General features: G+C 44.2%; 1 protein-coding gene across 7 annotated transcripts in view; it reads right to left on the bottom strand.

Moving 5' to 3' along the window:
* The window catches only part of csf1a (colony stimulating factor 1a (macrophage)), a 129758-nt gene extending 116350 nt beyond the window's left edge, over positions 1-13408 (bottom strand). For all 7 annotated transcript variants that reach the window (XR_011992752.1, XR_011992751.1, XR_011992750.1 and 4 more), the window contains exon 1: positions 13191-13408. Coding sequence is in view for 4 of the 7 variants with exons in the window: in XM_072715833.1 (XP_072571934.1) it covers positions 13191-13226 (36 nt within the window). In the remaining 3 variants the exon portion in view is untranslated. The remainder of the gene's footprint in view (positions 1-13190) is intronic.
* Between the last annotated feature and the right edge of the window lie 6045 nt (positions 13409-19453).

Below are 19453 nucleotides of genomic sequence, written 5' to 3'. Positions count from 1 at the left end.
TTTATTTAATACTTAGTAGAAAAGCCTTTGTTGGTAATGACAGCTTTAACCCCCTGGGGCCTGAGGCCTTTTTTCCACTTTCGAGGTAGTCTGACATGCCTTGACATTTTAAAATATTTCACCTATCTAAAAAACATTTATCCCAAAGTGATACATTTGCTTTTATTCAGCACAAACTCAGCACCAATAATCTGAGACCTCTTAGAATGTTATTATTCTATTTTTTGTTAAAATCAACTTTAAACATATACTTTTCAAAAACCTATTTTCAGACATGCTGAGAAATTGTAAAAAATCACATTATAGACATTTCTAGGTAAGACTTTTGAGCTCTGAAGCTTATAGACACAGGGGTTGGCTACACATAGGTGAAAGTGACATTCAGAAATTTTATATGGTTTGATTACTAAAGTGTTAGAACTTTGGAGTGACACTCTTTTTCTCAAAGTCAGTGGTCTTCACAATGAATATTGATGAGATAGGTGTCCTCACACCTGTAGTAGTTTGCATACTGTCAATGGCCCATCAGTCTGGAATGTCACTGCACCCCACACCCATCACTTTGGAAAGGCAGTTTGAAACGCAAGAAAAGTAGCAACAATAAAATCCCTTTCACAGTTTATTGATAGATGGAATGAAAAATGAAAAACTGTGACTATATAAATATAGAAAGCGATAAATATGATGCAGTGACTATTGTTGACGCTCTGGGGACGAGGGCATCATCGACCGCGTATCTTTCTCGTGTATTTCAGTTTATATCTCGCTGAAATCATTATGTAGAATCATGAAAAAAACACTGACTAAATCCGTTATCTGTCTTCTTTTCAAAACTTCCATTGTCAGAAGTATTAAAGTTTTTAAAATTAGGTTAAATAGGCAAAAAAACAAATCGTGTCATCTTTCTTTGTTTTACTTGCGTCGGGAGCGTGTAGGACCGCTCTCAGCGGAAGATCGCTATTCACGTTCTAAATACGCTGCGTTTGAATCGGCGACCACGTGATTGCAGGCACACAGGCTTAGCCCACTGAGCTATGAACACAGGTATGAGCTTCGCTGCTGAAAGTGGCAACACTGGCGCAAAGCTTCAGCGGCAGAGACGTATCCGTGTGCTATATTGTAGCCGATCAGTGTAAACACTACCCAGACATGTGCTCTTGTTTATTTCGGTCACAATGGGCGTATTCACATATTTCTTTACCCAATACTAACTGTCGGATTATCATGTTATTATCATGCGAATAGCGCGATTTGCAAGTGGGTGGGCGATCAGAGCCGCTTCGAGACGCAGACGCTTAAGTCAGTCACTCTTGTTCTTTCAATTCGTATCACGAAGCTGTAAAAATATATTTAGTTTCTACCTATATATATTTGAAAAGTAGACCGTCCAAGGTTTCTGAGAGTATTTTTAAAATGTGTATATGACAAAAACTCGCGGAGTTATTTGAACGGTTTTGCGAAATTTCTGTCAGATCCCGCCGGCGGGATCGCCGGTCCCAAGGGGTTAAGACGCCTCCTGTATGGAGAAACTAGTTGCAAATTTGTAGGTGAGTCATTAAAATAATAATATAGTACATAAAAATAATGTCAGGATCAGTTCCTGGCCAGTCCTGTTCTGTTGTTTCCCCATTTGGCTGGGCAGCGTGTGGCTCAGTGGGCTAAGCCGTGTGCCTGTAATCACAAGGTCGCCGGTCCAAGCCAGCCTCAGCACGTCTGTGGGTCCTTGAGCAAGACCCTCAACCCCCAGCTCCCTGGGCGCCGCTACAGGTGGCTGCCCTTCACAGACAGCTTGCTCTACAAAGAGCAAGTTGAGGGAGGCATAAAAAGAATTTCCCCATGGGGATTAATAAAAGTGTAAGACAGTATAATTATTAATTATGCATTGCTCAGGTGTGATTTTGGCCCATTGTTCCACACAAACAGTCTTCAAATCTTGAAGGTTCCGTAGGCCTCTTCTATGAACTCTAATCTTTAGTTCTTTCCATAGATTTTCTATTGGATTCAAGTCAGGTGATTGGCTGGGCCATTCTACCAGCTTTATTTTCTTTCTCTGAAACCAAGTGAGAGTTTCTTTGGCTGTGTGTTTGGGATCATTGTCTTGCTGAAATGTCCACCCTCATTTCATCTTCATCATCCTGGTAGATGGCAGATTTTATTCATGAATGTCTCTTTACATTCATCCTTCCTTCAATCATATGAAATTTGCCAGTGCCATATGCAGAAAAACAGCCCCAGACCATGATGTTCCCACCTCCAAACTTCACTGTTGGTATGGTGTTTTTGGGGTGATGTGCTGTGTCATTTGACCTCCAAACATGGTGTGTATTATGGCATCCAAAGAGTTCAATTTTGGTCTCATCTGACCAGACTATATTCTCCCAGTATTTCACAGGCTTGTCTAAATGTTGTGCAGCAAACTTTAAACAAGCTTCAAAATGTTTTTTCTTCAGCAATGGAGTCTTGCGTGGTGAGCGTACATACAGGCCATGGCTGTTGAGTGCGTTACTTATTGTTTTCTTTAAAACAATTGTACCTGCTACTTCCAGGTCTTTCTGAAGCTCTCCTTGGCTCTTGGACAACTCTTCTGATAATTCTTTTGAGTCCTCTGTCAGAAATCTTGCGAGGAGCACTTGACTGTGGCCAGTTTTTGGTGAAATGATGTTGTTTTCACTTCCGGATTATGGCCCCAACAGTGCTCACTGGAACATTCAGAAGTTCAGAAATTCTTCTGTAACCAATGCCATCAGTATGTTTTGCAACAAGAAGGTTGCGAAGGTCTTGAGAGAGTTCATTGCTTTTACCCATCATGAGATGTTTCATCAGTTGGGTCTGAACCAACTGATATTAATTTGCACTGAAAAGGGGCAGAATTGCTTTCTGATTACTGATAGATTTCAGCTGGTGTCTTGGCTTTCGGTGCCTTTTTGCACCTCCATTTCTTGACGATCGTGACAAAATGACAGACCTCCAAAAAGCGCCCCCACAGACCGAGGATCAGCGCCTCAGTCTCCTACAGGAGGCAATATATTGGCTGAATCTACCCAAGGTCCGGGAGGACCCCATAGCTTGGGATTTGACCAGTCGGAGCAGGACCCTGCTCCAGAGAATGTCTCCATCTGAAGGCGCACATAGTGGCAGAGGTGCATGACAATCTCTGACTGTTGGTAGCGAGGGTAACGGAGAGGCAGCTCCAGGCGCTAGCTCCCTCCGGAATGACCTCACCTCAGCTGACCAGCCAAAGCCGGAGGAAAAAGAAGAGGAGAGAAAGGAGGCAGCAGGAGGAATCCACAATTTTCCTTGGGGCTGTCTTTCTCACCACTCCTCTCCCCGCTGAAGCGATCCGAAATCCAGCGGAACGCGCCCCAGACATCACCACCACCGCAAAGTTGTTTTTGCGAGCAGCTTCCCCCTTCCGGGGAACTCGCCTGGCGCTTAAAGGGGCCAGAGCAGTGTGGGACGCTATCCCGCGGGCTCTTAAAGGGGCAACTCTTGCTTATGAGGTGCCAACCCTGGCTTCCATACCTGACCCGCCTGTGCTAGATGTTCCTGACCCACCTGTGCTGGATGTGCTGTCTGTCCCACTGGCGCCTGATGTGCCTGTCCTGCCTGTCCCGCCAGCACCTGCCATTCCTGTCCTGCCTGTGCTTCCCATTCCTGACATGCCTGTGCTACCTGACCAGCCAGCCCTGCCTGTCCCACCTGTTTTGCCTGATCTGCCTGTCCCACCTGATCCCGACCTGCTCTGGCTGCCACACCACCCCCTGCTGGTCCTGAGTCGGCGGTTCCTGTGGCGTCCCCCTTCTGGTCCTGAACCGGCATTTCCTGTGGCACCCCCTGCTGGTTCTGAACTGGTGGTTCTTGCGGCGCCCCGTGCTGCAGCTGCTGCACCGCCCGAGGCCCTGTGCTATGGTTGCTGCTCCGCCCGCGCCCGAGGTCCTGGCGCCGCCTGCAGCTCCGCCCGCGCCCGAGGTCCCGGCGCCGCCTGCAGCTCCGCCCGCGCCCGAGGTCCCGGCGCCGCCTGCAGCTCCGGCCGCGCCTGAGGCCCCGCCGCCACCTGTAGCTCCACCCACGCCCGATGCTGTGGTCCCGGCTCCGCCCATGGTTCATCTGCCTCCGCCTCCTGCTCCGCCTGAGGTCCCAGCTCCAAATCCTCTTGCACCTGATCCCAGGACCCCACTTCCTGTCCCTGAGGAGGTTCTGGACTGCTTGACCGTCGCTCCTCCTTCCTGGACGGAGGTAGAGGAGGAACTCGAATGGGACATATGATGGACCCCTCTAAGGGGAAGACTCCTCCACCACCGGCCCAGCGTGGTAGATTACGGTCTGGTCCCCGCCTTTCGGTGTCCCGTAAGGGGAGGGTCCCGCCTGCCCTGCCCCCTGGCTCGCCCTCGCTGTCCTTGGCTGGGGCTCAGGGTGCCTGCAGGTCCCCCTCTGACGCCTCGTCGGTCGCCTGCGGCTCCTCCTACTACAACTCGTTGGTTGGCTACACCTTTTCCAGCTGTAGCTGCGCCTTCGCCTGCTGCGGCTGCTCCTCCCTCCTCACCTGTGCTGTGGTCCCCTCCGACTCCCTCCTCGCCTCTCCTGGTGCCCCCTCCATCTCCCTCCTCGCCTGCTTTGCCTGTCCCTCTGCCTACCTCCTGGCCCTTTCGTTCCTCCCGTTGGTCTCCATGGGGTCTCCCTTTCTGCTTTGTCTATCTGCCTTTTCTGTCCTCTGTCAGGTGTTGTTTTAATTCCTGTCCCTGTGCCTGTTCTGTGTCTGTTCTATTCCCGGTCACCCGTTAATGTTCCTGCTTTTGTCTTCCAGGTCCCGTGTCCCCGGTCTCGTGCGTTGCCTCCCCTGAGGTATGCCTTTGGGGGGGTGGTTCTGTCACGCCCAGCTCGTCCAATCCTCGTGTGTGCCATGACCCCTCATTAACACTAGAATCCCTAAAGCCTACGAAAAATCTCGGCCCACCTCTGGTGGAGCCCCCCCCCTCACTCCCCACACAAACTGCCCGCCCCCTCATCAACGCCAATCAACACCTATTGTTTTGCAAATGAAAGCGAGTTTCACGGTTTCAACCTCGGATCTGCTCAGAAACGTCTTTCTAACAGTGTGGTCTGAGGAATCGTAAAAGAAATGTATAGTATAATCGTAATTTGAAATACAATTTAATCCCCATTTCTCTTGATTCAGCAATCGCGATTTCAGTTTCCCGAAAGTATTTGAAAGAATGCATTTGCTTACTGTCTGTAACAATCGGTGTTAATCTCTTTTTCAGTTTTAAAGTTCGATCAGGGCTAAAAGACAAATTAATTAATTTATGTCGTTAAAATTACCCTGCCATGACATTAGCGCGATATATGCATTATAAATGTGCCGACAGACAAAACATTTTTATAAGTAATGAAGAAAAAAAATGGAACTTGCAACTTAGAATGTGTAAAGACCGTATGAAGTCCAAGTATCTTACAAAATACAATAAAGGTATGTGCTAAAACACACATTCAGCCTTTTAAAAAATGGCACAGTGCACCTTTCAGGGAAACGTCGTACGTTACATGTGAAACATTGCTTACTTATGAGCACAAAAAAAGACTACTGATTACTATGTCCATCTGTTATGAGATGGCACAATGCACTTTGCAAGTATAGGCTACACACTGACATCGCTACGTGCGAAAAAGATTGCGCAGTTATGAGCACACAAAAGACTATAAATTACTCCGGACGTATATGCAATCATGTATGGGATTATGAGATGCCACAGTGAACTTCACACGGAAACAGTTCACACGTTACATGTTTGGAGCACACAAAAGGGCTAATTACTCAGAAACAGATTGCGGTCCAAATATATTACAGCACAATAAAGAAGACTTTCGCGTATGTATGTTCCCGTTTCACATTCAAGCGGTTATATTTGATATAATAAATACATACAGTTGATGTCTGCAACAATTTGTGTAACCTTATTCAGTTTTAAAAGTTAAAGAGCTAAAAGATAAATTGATTTACGTATATCGCTAAAAGGACACTGGCATGACATTAGCGCGGTATATGCATTATAAATGTGGCACGCAGTAAAAACGAAATATTGTTTACTTGAGGGGTGCCAAAAATGTTATACGATGTAATGTGTAAAGTTCAACCTTTTGTTATAAATTTTTTTTTAAAATAATGCCACAGTGCACCTTCCACGGAAACAGTTCACACGAAATGGTTTTGTACCTTTTGTGTATCTGCTTATTTTATATAATAAATGTGTATCTTCCACTTGAATGACACTGACTCTCTCTCTTTCATACACACACATATGCTCTTTACACATACCGTGTCTAAATTTCTGGCAGCTTGCACTCATGACTCAATGATGCAACTTTTTTCCCATGTACCATATGAAGTGTTTATATCAAAAATGTACATGCATGCACGTGTATAAGATTGTCTGCACATTTATTTGATCATAAATTTACACATATAGTTGTGTAAAGAACATACATCAAGTATATGTATTTGTTATATCACATATTTGTGTAATTGCCACCACGGTTACCCTAGTAGATTTGGGGGTTCCAATATATTTCCAATTATGCTATATCAAAGCATGTATACAATTCCTTACAATACACCGCTAGATAAACTCTTTAGTGCAGACCTGAGCTGAAGAAGTGACTTCAGGCTGGGGGATGACTTTCACTGAGTGACTGTGATCCATTTGCAAAACAAAAGGTGTTAATGGTGCTGCAGAGGGGGCGGGCAGCTTGTGTGGGGAGTAAGGGAGGAGAGCCTCATTTTTCCAGGAATTCTAGTGTTAACCACGTGTACTACCCCGATAGTGATCACCTGTTTCCTGTTATTTTGGCTTGTCTTGTGTATTTCAGTCTGCATTCAAGTCTGTTTCCCCAGGTCTGTCATTGATGTTGTTTATCGTGCTGTACCTGTCGTTTTGGAGGAATAAACCCCTATTCCTGACTCCAGGGCTTTGCTGTCTTTCTGCCCGCCAGGCGATCGTGACACACATGATGAAAAAAATGCACTTAAAGAGGGGTTTCAGACTGAACGTGGCATGCGCTGTGCTCGCCACGGGGTTTGCACTTCCTCTCAAAAGACAGCGAGTGCGCTCAATGCATTGCGCTTGTAGCGGGGCTCAGTGCAAAAAGTAGGTGTGGTTTTCTAGACTCTCCTGGTTTGTTGTTGTCCTGGCCCACGGACAGTCACGACAATGTATAAAAGAAAAGCACTAGCACTAGTTCTGTTAGCACCAAGAAAGAATAGGCTGTGCGTGCATGAGACCCTCATATCCAGAGAGCAGCTTAAAGGAGCTGAAGTAGCCTGGGGACTGGAAGGTCTATTCTGTGAGGATGGGGACATTTTGGAGGAGGTGGCCCTCTCCCTGACATAAGGCTCCAGGAAGCTCATGCTCTGCTCCTGCACCACTCTTCTTTTCTCTGACTTTCTTCCTGTCTTTAATATACCTGTCCCTGAGATTTTTCCAGGTGTTTTACATTCGTCCTCTATTAAAGTGGAGAAAATATGTCAAAATTAAAGATAAAATATGTTTTAAGACATCCCAACCTGCAAAGGATCATTTCAGGGAGGTATCCTGAAGCCCTATACCTATGAATACCTCATTATTTCAATTAATAAACCTAAAATAGCCTGTAGCTATCACATGGTATTTCAGTATACTGCCAACAATAAGCAACAAAAGACACCTGGCATGCCTATATCAAGAGAAATCTTTCTCCAACATATCGTCTTCCTGGTAAGACGATAATGTCGCGTTGTAGATTTCTGGACATTCAGAGACTGATAAGATTAGCTTTCCCTCCATACTCGCTTTGTGTGTGTGTGTGTTTCGAAGGGGCAGACTGAACACTAGCCCGCTTCGATGCTTTTATTCTATTGGTCACGTGAAAATGCGTCACAGCGCGCAATGGTCAAAGTTCAACAAATTTCAACTTTGACCACGGTGTGCGCACAAGGCCGCTGAAACCGCTCTTGCACTGCGCAAACCATAGAAATAATGGGTTTCAGAGCAAAGCACAGCGCATGCCGCGTTCGGTCTTAAACCTGCTTTAGTCAGTGGCAGAATGCGCTTAACAGTCATTTACATGTGATATGTCCATAATTTGGAGTACCCCAGAACCCAAAGACAAGAGAATGTGTAAACTCCACACCCTGGTCCCACAGGTGTGAGACAACAGGACTAACCACTGTGCCATTGTGCTGCCCCATTTATGTAAATGTAAAATGTGTGAGGAGGTACTTAGGATTTATAACATATATTCTATACCAAAGTCCTAAATATAAATCCAATATATTTTTTTAATAAAAACTAATTATATCCATTACATATTAAATTTACTACATACAAAATCTACATATAAATCTTCAAGTTACATTTAGATTTTGCTTTAGATTTAATTTAGATGTAAATTACATTTTGTAATTTTGACAGCTTGAAATTTATAAACAGTGTTTATAGCCCATACTAAATATCTAGATAATCTTAATCAGTGGTCAGAAATGTTTAGTTTAGTACTAAATAAAGAAATTATATTGATAGATTTCATAAAAAATAATAAAAATGAATAATTAGCTTATATCATAATCAGAATCAGCTTTATTCGCCAAGTGCGCTGGGGCACACAAGGAATTTGGTTTCGGCTGCTAGAGACTCCCTAGTACACAGACAATAAATGACGCTGTACAAACAATAAATTACACTATACAAGACTATACACTATACAATTTGAAATATACACACATAGGTAACACAGGTGCGAGGTTGAGTGCAAAACAGAGTTTAAGGGGGGCAAAATTTACAGAAGGCAGGTGGCACAGCTTAGTTGTTTATGAGGGTGACAGCCTGAGGGAAGAAGCTGCTCCTATGTCTTGTGGTTTTTGTAAACAGTGTTCTGTAGTGCTTGCCAGAGAGGAGGAGTTGGAAAAGATTGTGTCCAGTGGGTGACGGATCTGCAATGATTTTATCTGCCCGTTTCCTAGTCCTTGTGTAGTACAAGTCCCGATGGAGGGCAGGGGACACCGATGATTTTTTCCGCTGCCCTCACTGTTTGCTGCAGTCTCCCTTGGTCCTGTTTAGTGGTTGCTCCTAACCACACTGTGATTGAGGAGCAAAGGTCAGATTCAATGACAGCAGTGTAGAACTGGCTCAGCAGCAACCATGGCAGACTGTACCATCTTAGTTGCCGCAGGAAGTACATCCTTTGCTGGGCCTTTTTGAGGATGGAGTTGATGTTGGGCTCCCACTTCAAGTCTTGGGAAATGGTTGTTCCCAGAAACTTGAAGGTCTCCACCGTTGCCACGGGGCTGTTGGATATGGTGAGAGGAAGAAGTCCCTAACGATGCCTCCTAAAGTCCACTGTCATCTCCACAGTCTTGAGCGTGTTAAGCTCCAGGTTGTTCTGACAGCACTAGAACACCAGCCGGTCAACCTCCCACCGATATGCAGACGCATGACCATCCTGGAGTGTCATCTGCAAACTTCAGGAATTTGACTGCTGGGTCATTGGAGGTGCAGTCATTAGTGTAGAGGGAGAAGAGCAGTGGGGAAAGAACACAACCCTGGGTAGCACCAGTGCTGACTGTCTATGTACCAGAAGACACGTCCCCCAGTCTCACATGCTGCATCCTGTCTGTTAGGAAGCTGGTGATCCACTTGCAGATGGCAAGGGAAAAGTGGAGTTGTGATAGTTTGGAGGAAAGGATTTCGGGAATGATTGTGTTAAAAGCTGAGCTGAAGTCCACAAACAGGATCCGTGCATAAGCCCCTAGGTAGTCCAGGTGTTTCAGGATCAAGTGCAGACCCATGTTGATTGAGTCATCCACTGACCTATTTGACCGGTAGGCAACCTGCAGGGGATCGTGCAGGTGGTCAGTGGTGTTCTTCAGGTGGCCTAGCACCAGTCATTCACAGCAACAGACCTGTACTTATTCAGTCCTGTGATGGAGGGTTTCTTGGGGACTGGGATGATGGTGGAGCTTTTGAAGCAGGAGGGGACTTCACACAGCTCCAGGGATCTGTTGAAGATCTGCGTGACGACTGTAGCCAGTTGGTCAGCACAGACTTTGAGATAGTAGGGGGAGACACCGTCTGGGCCCAGTGCTTTCCTGGTTTTCTGTTTCCGGAAGAGCTGGATCACATCCTTTTCAGATATCTTGAGTGTAGCCTGTGTATCCAGGGCGGGAGGGGGCACTGCCAGAGGTGTGATGGAGGCTATTGTTGCTGGGCTGGAGTGGGGTGTGAATTTGTTTCTCTCAAACCTACAATAGAAGTCATTCAGGTCGTCAGCCAGGTCTTTGTTTGCCTCAGCAAGGGAGGGGTGGTCTCCTGTAGTTATGGTGCGTTCGATTATTTCTCTCCAAGTCGGAACTCGGATGAAAACGTCACGAAACGTCACGAAAAACGTTACTTCCCGTCGGAAACACGCCCCTTTTATGACGTTGAAGTCGGACCAGATTTTGTTGCCTAAGTTGCCCCTGTGACGTAATTTCAACATGGCGACTTAGTTTGTTTGTAGTTTGTTTACCGATCGAAAAATGAATATCGCTATGAATGTACTAAAATAAAAAGCTTTTAATGTGGTTTGACTGGTTCGTGTTTCTTGTTTGTCTCTCGGAAAAATCTCCATTTCTCCATTTGGAAAACTCCAAATCTGCTAAAATATAAAGCAACAACACACAGCAACGTGTTCATGGAGGCAGCCATGTTTGTTCTCGAGATGTGGGTAGCTCGAACGGGAGAATGTCGGACGTGATGTCACTCAACTCGGAATTTCCGAGTTCCGAGAGAAAAACGAACTCACCATTAGTTATCTCATGCAAGCCTCGCCATACTGCTGCAGGGTCATTGGCTGAAAACCTGTTCTTCAGCTTTTCTGCGTAGCTTCCTTTAGTCACTTTGACCTCCTTAGTCAGTAGGTTTCTGGTCTGCTTGTACACTTCTGTAGGCATTCTCCTTAGCCTGACGAAGTTGACGTAGACTTGCTGTGAACCATGGCTTGTTATTGTTGAATATGCAGAAGGTCTTGGAAGTGACACATGTGTCTTCACAGAAACTGATATATGACATCACAGTGTCAGACCATTCATCCAGGTTGTTGGTTACAGCTCTAAAAATGCTCCAGTCAGTGCAGTCAAAGCAGTCCTATAGTTCCTGTTTTGCCTCATTAGTCCATTTCTTTACTGTCTTGACCACAGGCTTAGCCGATTTCAGTTTCTGCCTGTACGTATGGATGAGATGGACCAGACAGTGCCCCAGAGCTGCCTGGGGAACAGAGCAATATACATCTTTAAGGACTGCGTAGCAGTGGTCCAATGTTTTATTGTCCCTGGTGGGACAGTTAATATGATGTCTGTATTTTGGTAGTTCGTGGTTTAATTGAGCTCTGTTGAAGTCCCCAAGGATGATGAAGAGGGAGTCTGAGTGCTTCTGTTCCAGGCTGGATATCTGCTCAGCCAGGGTTTGCAGTGCATCCTTCACGCTGGCCTGAGGTGGAATGTACACACCGACCAGGATGAAGGAGGAGAACTCCCACGGTGAATAAAATGGCTTGCAGTTGATGAACAGTGTCTCCAAGTCCTTGTTGCAATGCTTGGCTAGTACAGTGAAATCTGTACACCAACCTTCGTTTACGTAGAAACAGATGCCGCCGCCTCTCGTCTTTCCCGATAGCTCAGATACGCGATCCGCTTGAAGCAGATGAAAGCCCGGCAGACACAGTCCGTTGTCGGGGATCGTTTCACTGAGCCAGGTTTCAGTGAAACAAAGGGCAGCAGAGCGCGCAAAGTCCTTATTAATTCCATTTAGGAGAAGCAGCTTGTTGGGCAGCTGTCGCAGCTTCACTAGTGCGCCACAAACCGCCGACCGTTCCTCTGACTAAGAGCTCCAGAAATGCTTCCGGGTTTGTGTAAAATATATAAATATAATTACTCTAAAAGTTAGATGGTATATTATCATATATTGTCATAAATTTCAACCAAAATTGCAGACATTTACCTTAAAAAAAAAAAAAGCTTATATCCAAATAAACAGCAGCTTTATCCTCTGATGGACCTTCTATTGTAATGTGCGTGCACTCAATAGCACTGATGCCATTAGGAAAGCCAGACTTCGCTGCAAACTGCTTTGTAACTCTTGCCTGTTTGTCCACAGGGAAACCATATTCTGTCTTGACAGTCCATTAATACCAGCTACAACTGGAGGAATAATGGGCTGGTACTGTATATCCCCGTGCTGACAGCCAGTTCCTGTTGAAATGTTCCTTTCGTTAAAAATCCAAGAGTTGTCAGTACTTAACGATGGACAGGAATAGCATGATTTCAAAATGTAGGTCGTTCAAGAGTTGTGACTAATTCATCAAACAGTTCCATCAGAATTGATCGTGGCAGTCAAAAACGGCTGTTATCAGGTAAAATGTTTCTGTATTTAAGGCACATTTCACCAAGTGCTAAAACTTGCTCATTTCTATCTGAACTCTCAATTTCACTGTTTTCTGCTCCCTGCAGGATAAGTTTTTATTTTAACTCCTAAAATCTTTGTATAAATGTGTATGTATGTTTCCTTTTCCTTCATATAAACCCATTATAAATGAGTTACCTGGCTTTTACTACTATATTAATGACAGGTCTACAATTTCTGTATTGTGCTCGGAGGATCTTAGGTAATCACAATGTTTGAAAGAGTAAGTGAACCACTGAGATGTTTATCCACTGGAACTTGGAATGCAAGTTTAAGCTTGTGCAATGAGGAGCAGGCACCAGCGAGCGTTGGTGCTTTCAGAACATTCCTTTCACTAAAAAGGTAAAAAAGGGTGGGGGAGACTTCTTATTTAATGTAAGAAAGACATGAACTAAATATTAGTTATACATAACAACAGTCAAATGATATGGAGAAATGGTAGATATGAAGCTAAGCATATAGCATTAGTTGTTACAAGAAAGCAAAAAGCAATATAATTAAACAAAACACAAGCACCATAGGGGGAAAGACCACTGGCTATTTTCCTCTATCTTCACAAAAAGTAAGCTTTTCTGCAATTGTGAAATATGTGCAGTTAAACTTGACTTAATTCGTTATACCTTTTATAATTCTGTAAATGCTGGGCATAAATGTAGATGTAAATGAAATAATTGTAAAAACTGTACATTCAATAACTTAAACCCATATGAATCATATGCTTACCTTGGCTTTGATGTGGTCTGGTTTGTATGTGTTCATCTGGCTGACCTATGTAAATATAGAAGTACAAAATCCACTGTTTGATGCATTGGAACAGAATACACTTTTTTAGAGTAGAACAGAAAAACACCAATTCCGCAGTTGTACCATGGGTGTATGTGTTGAAATATAACAGACAGTGCTGCCTTTATAGAGGGAAAAATGAGACTGAGGCTTTTTACTGGCACTTTGTAAAGACACAGCTTGTAAGACCTCCCCTTTTTCTCATGTGATTTACAGGAATCTAAGCAGCCATGACTATGTTGGTTACATTTATTAGATTGACACCAGTCTGCAATCATTTATGGACAAATGTACAATCATTTACTTGTCAGGGACTGGCATGGAAAGTTAATGGGGAGACAGAGGAGTTGCTAGGTGTACTAAGTGAGCTAGATTATCAGGCTTATTGTTAGGGCAGTTGGGCTTGGTGTCGTGTTCCTAGGTGAGGGAAGGTGGAAAGAACCCCAGAAGGCAGCATAAATGGGAAATACCCCCAAAGGGGACTTTTTTGGTACAATACCCGGAACAAGGCAGGTCCTTACGCATCCTGGTTAGAATTCTATGCAGTAATATTAACTTTTTTATGCATCAGTGTATCGCTTTGTCTCACAGAAGAACTATTTTATGCATCACCATTGTATTAGGTTCAGAGCGTTAAACTCATAAAGACTTACTCATAAATCAACTTGCATGGAAGTAGTTTGAAACTTCTCTGCCTGTGCAACAGATTGTAAAAACTGTATCACAATACCATGCCCTTTATTTACTTATGCTGTAGTTACATTAATCATTTACTCACCTGATTTGTAACATTCCATTTCCATACTTATGTTGTATTGTTACTTTATCCACTTACTCACTTATTTTGTGACATTTACTTTATCCATTGCATGTAAAATAAACTGTAATAAGGCTTTTATTGTGTCTTCTTTTCTTACAATTCATATTGACTTTCCAAAGTGATGGGTGTGGGGGCAGTGACACTCACTATATTTACATGCACAGCTTAGTCGAGCTACAGTTATAGCTCGACTACATTTAATCAGACTACTGTCCTTGTCCCAGTATACATGCATGATTCTGCTACGATAGGTGGTAATAAGGCTTCTGTCAGCTTGTTAGTATTGGGCTTTTTCCGATTGACTTATTTTGTCACAGACATAAAAAATAATATTGATAATAATGGATGTGTGGACAAATGAAGTGACACAAGCTTTAATTGCGATCTGTTCAGATGAACAGATACAATAAGATAGCATAACAGGATAGCATAACAAGAAATAAAGTATTTTGTATAATATACTGTGACAGCATGGTATTGGAAATTTTTCAAATAATGCAATGTGATACTGTTGTAAGAAATATTGGAAACAAAAAAAGGAGTTCAATATAAATTTCTCATGAACCTGTCTAGGAGTGATTTAAACGGCAAAGATGAAAATGATTATCTCGGACAACACATGCAGCGCTCATACAAAAGCAGCAGAGGTAAACTTTTTTACACGTATAGTGATCCCCTGCTATATTGCAGTTCAGCTATCGCACCCCCACTGTATCACAGATTTTTTCCCGACGCATCACAGTTCTCTGCGTACCTTGCTTGTGGTCCGATTGTTGTGAACAAACTTTTTGTGAACTTTTTGTTTTGTTTTAAGCCCTATGATGGCTCCCAATCTTACCCTTACTGAGCTTAAAATGTTTTTATTTTTACATATTCCATCACATATACAAAGAGAGAGAGATGTGTTACTAATATCCTTAGCCCAACATCCACATGTCATATGTGTTTGCAAAGTGTGTTTTAATACGTTTACATGTGTTTGAAGCATTTGGGAGGGATATTTTAATGCTTAAACTATAAAAAAAAATGTTTATACAGTCTTTCTATATGGTAGATTTTTACATATCGCTCATAGGTCTGGAACGTAACTTACGCGATAGGTGGGGGTCACTGTATACTAGATAACCTTGAAAATGAATAATGATGTCGCCTCGTAACTGGGGAAGCAGGAACAGGGAGACGGAGAGTTGGGGAATGAGGGTTTATTAGGAAAACACCAAGGATCATCACAAGACGGACGTTAGGTTCAATGACTGGACTGGGGAAAACATACCTAACGCAGACTTAAATACATTAAACTAATGACAGCAAGTAAACACGGGGAATCCACACGAGGGGGCGTGGCACACAGAAAGAGCGGATAATCAGGGCAGGACAGGACCCCCCCCCCCCCCCAAAAAGTGCGCACTCTGGGCACGCCTAAGGGGAGCGAAGCTACGGGGACCAGGGACACAACAGCACCTGGGAGAACAAAAGCAAAAACATCAACGTACCACGGGGAACAGAATGGACACACAAAACAGACACAAGGAGAACACCTCAGACAACAAACAACAAACCACGGGGAACTGGGACAAACATAGGGGCACCAACGATGGAAACACAGGACCAGGGAACACTAAAGGGGACAATGGAGGGACAAAACCAGGGGACAAACCCACAGGAGGCACAAAGGGACCAGAAGGGAACAAAGGCACAGAGGGACGGGGAGCAAACACAGGTGGCACAAAGGCAGGGGGCCAGGAAGCAAAGGGCAGGGGGAAATGGGGAGCTGGAGGGCACCCCGGGTGGTGAGAGGCAGAAGCCGCAGGGGCAGCAGGCGATCGCGAGGCCGGAGTAGGAGGGACCCTCAGTGATAGCGAGGGAGGAGTCAGAGGGAATGCTGAAGGTGGCAAGGAGGGACCCGACCCTGTCTCTTGTGTGTGCATGTGTCTGTGTGCGCCCGCACGTGCATGCGTATGTGTGTGCGCATTCTATATGTATGTGTGTGGATGTGAAAGTATGTGTATGTGTGTGCGTGTGCATATGTACGTGTGTGTGTGCGCATGTGTGTATGTGTGTATGTTTGTGTGTTGTGAGTGTATGTATGAATGTGCAGGTTAACATGGAATGATTCCCAATGAGTGTGCGAGACCACAACAACGCCGCCCCGGGGCCCCCCAGACGGCCAGGAGAGCCCCGAGCGATCATGGACCCAGCCGCCCCCCAGCGGCCAGGCACCCCGCCACTGGAGGGCTGTGCGTCCGCCCAAGGAGGCAGAGGGGGGAGCCATCGGGCGCCCCCCACCGGCGAGCACGAGCCAGAAACCCCACGGCCCATATTCTGTGGACAGATGAAACCGAAGTTGAGTTGTTTGGAAGACCCACACAACACTATGTGTGGAGAAAGAGGCACAGCACACCAACATCTAAACCTTATCCCAACTGTGAAGTATGGTGGAGGGGGCATCATGATTTGGGGCTGCTTTGCTGCGTCAGGGCCTGGACAGATTGCTATAATCGAAGGAAAAATGAATTCCCAAGTTTATCAAGGACTTTTGCAGGAGAACTTAAGGCCATCTGTCCACCAACTGAAGCTCAACAGAAGATGGGTGATGCAACAGGACAACGACTCAAAGCATAGAAGTAAATCAACAACAGAATTGCTTCAACAGAAGAAAATATGCCTTCTGGAGTGTCCCAGTCAGAGTCCTGACCTCAACCCAATTGAGATGCTGTGGCATGACCTCAAGAAAGCGATTCACGCCAGACATCCCAAGAATATTGCTGAACCGAAACAGTTCTGTAAAGAGGAATGGTCAAGAATTACTCCTGACCGTTGTGCAGGTCTGATCTGCAACTACAGGAAACGTTTGGTTGAGGTTATTGCTGCCAAAGGAGGGTCAACCAGTTATTAACTTCAAGAGTTCACATACTTTTTCCACCTGCACTGTTAATGTTTACATGGTGTGTTCAATAAAAACATGAAAACATATAATTATTTGTATGGTATTAGTTTAAGCAGACTGTGTTTGTCTATTGTTGTGACTTAGAGGAAGATCAGATGACATTTTATGACCAATTTGTGCAGAAATCCATATGATTCCAACATACTTTTTCTTGCAACTGTATGTAACCAAAATACTGTAACACCCATACTGTATATATACAGCACTTCAAAGTTTTTATGTATATTGTATATACAGTAGGCTAATACTATACAGTAAAAATGAAACATGCATTCTATATTACAGTATTCATGTATGTGTTCTTTACTTGTACAATACTACTGCATAATCTTCATTAGAAACAAGAGAGGCTACATACCAATATATACACTCACCTAAAGGATTATTAGGAACACCTGTTCAATTTCTCATTAATGCAATTATCTAATCAACCAATCACATGGCAGTTGCTTCAATGCATTTAGGGGTGTGGTCCTAGTCAAGACAATCTCCTGAACTCCAAACTGAATGTCGAATGGGAAAGAAAGGTGATTTAAGCAATTTTGAGGGGGCATGGTTGTTGGTGCCAGACGGGCCGGTCTGAGTATTTCACAATCTGCTCAGTTACTGGGATTTTCACGCACAACCATTTCTAGGGTTTACAAAGAATGGTGTGCAAAGGGAAAAACATCCAGTATGCGGCAGTCCCGTAGGGGAAAATGCCTTGTTGATGCTAGAGGTCAGAGGAGAATGGGCCGACTGTTTCAAGCTGATAGAAGAGCAACTTTGACTGAAATAACCACTCTTTACAACCGAGGTATGCAGCAAAGCATTTGTGAAGCCACAACACGCACAACCTTGAGGCGGATGGGCTACAACAGCAGAAGACCCCACCGGGTACCACTCATCTCCACTACAAATAGGAAAAAGAGGCTACAATTTGCACGAGCTCACCAAAATTGGACAGTTGAAGACTGGAAAAATGTTGCCTGGTCTGATGAGTCTCGATTTCTGTTGAGACATTCAAATGGTAGAGTCAGAATTTGGCGTAAACAGAATGAGAACATGGATCCATCATGCCTTGTTACCACTGTGCAGGCTGGTGATGGTGGTGTAATGGTGTGGGGGATGTTTTCTTGGCACACTTTAGGCCCCTTAGTGCCAAATGGGCATCGTTTAAATGCCACGGCCTACCTGAGCATTGTTTCTGACGATGTCCATCCCTTTATGACCACCATGTACCCATCCTCTGATGGCTACTTCCAGCAGGATAATGCACCATGTCACAAAGCTCGAATAATTTCAAATTGGTTTCTTGAACATGACAATGAGTTCACTGTACTAAAATGGCCCCCACAGTCACCAGATCTCAACCCAATAGAGCATCTTTGGGATGTGGTGGAACGGGAGCTTCGTGCCCTGGATGTGCATCCCACAAATCTCCATCAACTGATTCTGTAAGATGCTATCCTATCAATATGGGCCAACATTTCTAAAGAATGCTTTCAGCACCTTGTTGAATCAATGCCACGTAGAATTAAGGCAGTTCTGAAGGCGAAAGGGGGTCAAACACCGTATTAGTATGGTGTTCCTAATAATCCTTTAGGTGAGTGTACAATTTCTTTATATACAAACATTATGATTTCACTGTCTATTCTATTATCATATATTCTATTTTTACCAAGAGTCCATTTTAAGACCTTTACAGATTTTTTTTTGTTATCAACCAATCACAGTCCTTGAATTGCTGCATCATCCCTAGTAACGGAGTCGACCACACCTCCTCACTAAGATAAAGGTTTTTGTACTTTCCTTACTCAGAGTTGCTCTAAGAAGTTTTCTAAGTCACTTTTAGTCTAAGACTCCCAGCTATGACTTTTTAGGCTAAGATAGGAGCTCTCTGAGAGCATTCTAAGAAGCTTTGTGAATACGGGCCCAGGTGTCTATAGCCAATGAAGACTATTTGCATTTGGCATTATGCACTGTAGGTATATGTAATACTCTATGTAGGCTATATTTAAGAAACAGCATCAGTGTGCCAATATGCTACATGTGACGTTACTACTATTCCACCACAGCTGCAGTCACTGATTGTCTTTCCAAAGTTGTAGGCCTATGCAAGCATGCATGCAACATAGTGTGTAGATAGTGGAATTGCTGCCATATAGCTTACCTCAGTGCAAAGACACTTTGAAGATTTTTATGGTACAGTACAATACTGTATATCGAGCACATATTTCAGATTTTAACTAAACAGTTGTTTGTGCCGGTTTATGCCACCAAAGTTGTTTGTGCTGCTTTAGTTTCTAAGATATAAATGTTTGTGTACATTGTGAGGTCACCACCATGAAGGCCCCCCCTCCCCCGTGTGTATTAACCCCCTGGGGTCGGCGGTCCCGCCGGCGGGATCTGACAAAAATTTCGCAAAACCGTCTAAATAACTCCGCGAGTTTTTGT

This window comes from Paramormyrops kingsleyae, chromosome 8 (genome assembly GCF_048594095.1).
Source record: "Paramormyrops kingsleyae isolate MSU_618 chromosome 8, PKINGS_0.4, whole genome shotgun sequence".
NCBI classification, from domain to species: domain Eukaryota; kingdom Metazoa; phylum Chordata; class Actinopteri; order Osteoglossiformes; family Mormyridae; genus Paramormyrops; species Paramormyrops kingsleyae.
This window is presented reverse-complemented; position numbering and strand designations above follow the sequence as displayed.